Source organism: Cannabis sativa, chromosome X (genome assembly GCF_029168945.1).
Source record: "Cannabis sativa cultivar Pink pepper isolate KNU-18-1 chromosome X, ASM2916894v1, whole genome shotgun sequence".
NCBI classification, from domain to species: Eukaryota; Viridiplantae; Streptophyta; class Magnoliopsida; order Rosales; family Cannabaceae; genus Cannabis; species Cannabis sativa.
In genome coordinates, this window is record NC_083610.1 from 11,569,421 (window position 1) to 11,573,767 (window position 4,347).

Consider the following 4,347-nt stretch of genomic DNA (forward strand, 5'->3'; position numbering starts at 1 on the left):
ATATATAAAACAACAAAAAGAGGTGAGTTAATATTATACACTCTAATAATCAAAGAGGAAATTGTACTCTATACCCTTTTTATATTGTCCTCTTTTAGTTTTACCTTCTTTTTTAAATTCTATCATTTTTACCTCTTTTTTTAAACATTGTACCAATTTTACCCCTGTCACTTCAAGATACTCTCCATGTGATTCTCTTATGTAAGGATATTTTGGGTACAATACATATAAAAAGAGGTATGTTTCAAATAAATATAAAATTAGAGGTAAATTTGATTAATTGATGAATAAAAGAGGCATTTTTCAACTTACCCCATAATCAAATAATACTCCAAGCAAATACAAAACCCACTAAAAATATTAGAGTAGAAGAAAAAGATAGAGAAATAAAAACCTTAAAATGCAAGGGAAATTTACAAAAAATACTGTAATTTGGATTAATTTTTACAAAAATACTGTAATTTGGGTTAACTTTTACAAAAATACTATCACACGATTTTTTTTAAAAAAAAAATACTGTGTTTTTATAAGACACCAGTAAAACACAAAGTAGAACAACTCAAAACAATAGTAGAACAACTACAAAACACTAGTAGAACACCAATGAAAACTTAACACAGTATACTGCAGTATGAAACTTATAAAAAAAATACAGTAAAAAAGTAAAAAAAAAATACCGCCAGGCAGTATTTTTGTAAAAAATTAGCAAAAGTTAGTGTACCATGTAAATTTCTCAAATGTAAATGCAAAATAAACTAAAAAAAATAAAATCAATAAAGCTAAAAATAAAAATAATAAAATATGAGTTTGGATATTAGATTTACAAAAATGTAACATATCAAATACCATAAAAAAATTTAAATGTAAAAGAATACCACAAGAAATTAGTAAACTTATGAATGCCATATTTGTGTAACTTTATTACCAAGTACTATAATGTAATTTTCACTAAAAATTATTACACAATACATAGCTCAATTATATTTTCACTCTTCCCTTTATTCAATTTGTATTGTTAGACTTTTGCCCTTTTGAACTCCTATATCTTTCGAAATCCTCAACTATAATCATCACTAGAAAAATCTTTTTTGTTTTTTTTTTTGGGAAAAATCTTATTCCTTTTATAGACCTCTATTCTATCTTCAGTATTAATGCAGTTGTAAACCTTGAGTAAAAGACATTGCTCATATGTGCTTCCTCATAAATTCTTTACTGGAATCATCTCAAACAAACTAAATAAATAAATAAGACAAAGGTTTATTATAGAGCTTGAAGATCATGAAAGCCGCTATCAGATTCTTATGAATATATATATACTGTCATTTATGTCAAATATTTGTTAAGGCCAGAATCATGGATACGCAACAAATTAGGAAACAATGTCTCATTACTTGGTAATATGATGAGACCATATAGCTTGCTAATCATATTCACTTTTTTAATGCCCATATACAACTGCCACACTATATCCTTCCAACAATGCTAGGCAGCCTCACGAATCTCCTATTCTCTTGTGTCTATCAAATGCTTCTTCCATGGAGAAAAACATACACAAGTATTTGAAAAACGAAGGCTGAAAATCGAGCTGTTTTTGTAGTACGCATGAACACATTTCATTTAACAACTCAGCAACTGGACTCCTTTGTGTTGTTTAATAAATGAACTTCAGAAGATACGAACTTATTGCGGGATTGAAAAAATTCCCAGTCAGGAAGTTTGACATCCAAGCGCTGCAGCCAATTCTTAGCATCCAGCAGCAAGGTTCTTGCCTGCCGCTGTTCCTCGGATTCCCCAGGTGAAAAAATTGAATCTTTTAACTTGTAGGAAGCAAGACCAAAAATGGGCAAAGAGATTTTTGAAGTGTCTCCCTTCTTGGCGCTGGCAGCAGGATGCAACCGTGGTTGATTTTTGCCTGTAACGTTCATAAATGGATTTAGTAAATTTTTGCTCCTTTGAAAGCAAATAAGATGAGGAATAGAGTGAGGGAAATATGTACCTGAAGAATGCGTTGATAAAGGATGGAATGTAAGAAAAGATGCCTCGAGACTTTGTAGAGTTGGGCCAACAGGTATTCTGTATATTGGGTACCTACATCCAATTTGAAATTAATCTATTTTCTAAAATTAACATAGTGAATATTCAACAAGAACTAAAAACTAGATCTTACCATGCAACAGAGAGCCAACTAGCAGGCAATATATCACAGCTTTTGTACACGTTGAGCCCAGGGAATTTAGATGCAAGATTCAAAACCTGATACAGTTGGCAATCAAAGCAGAATTAGAGGCACAAGCATAATATCATATCAGGAAAAAAAAAAGAATTATGCAGAAATCAATACATAAAACTCCAAAAAAATAGACTTACCTGATCATATAAAGGTTTACGAACATATGGTGATTCACTTTCAAGGTATTCATATACAGGTTCTCCTGGTGAGTTATAAGCCTTAGTTTCATTACTTGATGGACTCAAAGGAGGTGGATCTCTCAAACTAAGTCCATTCAACATCTGCGTATTCAAGTTCGTGAGGTTGTGCCGACCCTGTCCTCCATGAACAACACCAGTTGCTCGCCTTTCTGCTTCACGGTTGCCACTTCCAGCATCACTATGAGCATCACGCATCATGTCAGTATATCAATTCAAACATTTCACCAAACAAATGACAGAGTCAAGAGCCTAGTAACAACACAGTCAGATCACATTGTAGAGAAACAATAACATATTATCTTGTCACCACAAGAGTAAGAAGCAGAATCAATTCCCATAAAGAGGTGACACAACAACAGCAAAATTTACTATTAGAGAGTACATAAACCAGATTTTACATCTCAGTATTATCATGTGACTTTAACAATGCAAAGAAAGAGGTTACAAATAGGCTCACCTCAACCTTTGTGGATCCACATACAATTGTATCCCTGATAAATATGGAACATAGTATTGCTTAACTGAATCACATCCATTCAGTAACAAAGGCACACCCACCCCATATACACTCCATTCCCTAAACGCTTCCCACAGATCCCCAAGACAGTAAAATGCTTCTTGAGCTCTCCATCCTCTCATTCTTGCCTGTGAACTCAGAAATGAACCAAGTCATCTATATGGAATATTCCTGAATTCATAAGAAAGAATTGGATACATATTCAAACTAACAACTTCTTTACATCTTCTTATACCTTAATCTATATGGTTATTACTAATACTAACTAATGGGCTTCACTTAAAATTACTTTACTCAATTCAATTATCAAACTTTGAGTTTTTTTTCTTGTATTGATGTTCCCAGCAAACAAGCAATTCTAAACTGCAATTAAAGCATAATTCTTTACACCCACATACTTTCCTATTAGATTACTGAAATTGAAGTCAAAATAAGAACATTTTTTTGATTATTTTTCTTCAACAACCATAAGATTTAAGCTTACCTCAGAGAAGATTTGAGCTTTAACATATGGAGTTACCGATTCAATGATACGATCCAAATTAGACGAAGCAACGTCTGGTGAAGAAGAAGAAGACGAAGAAGAAGGCAAAGAAACTGAGTTAGGCCTCGACAATGTCGACTCATCGGAGTCAGTCCGAGTCTCAGCATCAGACGAGTCGAGTTGGGTTTCATACTTCAACGACTTAGAGAACTGCCTCCGCGGCGATGGCTGAAGCTTCTTTTGCAACTCATGATATCTCCGAACCGCCGGTGGATTGTAGAACCGTTCGGTGCCCCGATATCGAGTCAAGGAGAAACCTCCAGAATTGGACATTGGTGGGAGAAGAGTGAGAATTAGGGGTCAAAACAGAATTAAGCACAAGTTATGGGTTGCAATTGTTGAGAAATGTTGAATATTTTCCACGGGGTGTTGCAAGTATCAAGGGTTTTAGAAAGTAAATTAGTAGAAGTTCAGGGGTCAAAGTGTAATAAAGGTTTTTGGTCCTGAATTTTCTGGATTTTGAAAGAAGAAGATGAGAGATCAAAATATGTGTACTTATTATTGCTTCTTCAAATGAGGAGAAAGTCTTCTTTGGTTTGGTCCAAACAAAAACATAAAAAATCAACGCCTAGCTTTGAACCTCTTCTCTATCTGAAATTACCATCTGGCCCTTTTATTTTAAATGCTTTTGGAATTTCGCTCTCTCTCTTTTTAATTAATTGATTCATTTGTGCTACTAAACTTAAAGTAGTTATGGCATATTTTGTAAAAATTCTTAAAAATGTATTGTAAAATTGTAAGAGTAAGAAATTTTTAAAATGAGAGTTTCAAACTTCAATTGTTTCACACCAAAATTAATATATACAAGTATATTTATTATAAGATTCTCTTATAGAAATAAACTATCTTATATATA

The 4,347-nt window shown here is 32.9% G+C and overlaps 1 protein-coding gene across 1 annotated transcript; it reads right to left on the minus strand.

Annotated features, from left to right (window-relative positions):
- Positions 1-1,276: 1,276 nt before the first annotated feature.
- On the minus strand, positions 1,277-4,143 carry LOC115708125 (uncharacterized). Its single transcript, XM_030636327.2, has 6 exons — positions 3,432-4,143; positions 2,888-3,075; positions 2,368-2,608; positions 2,168-2,253; positions 1,997-2,088; positions 1,277-1,912 (listed from the first exon to the last, which is right to left on the minus strand). The coding sequence occupies exons 1-6, from the start codon at positions 3,762-3,764 to the stop codon at positions 1,626-1,628; spliced, it is 1,227 nt and encodes a 408-aa protein (XP_030492187.1). The 5' UTR covers positions 3,765-4,143; the 3' UTR covers positions 1,277-1,625.
- Positions 4,144-4,347: the final 204 nt, after the last annotated feature.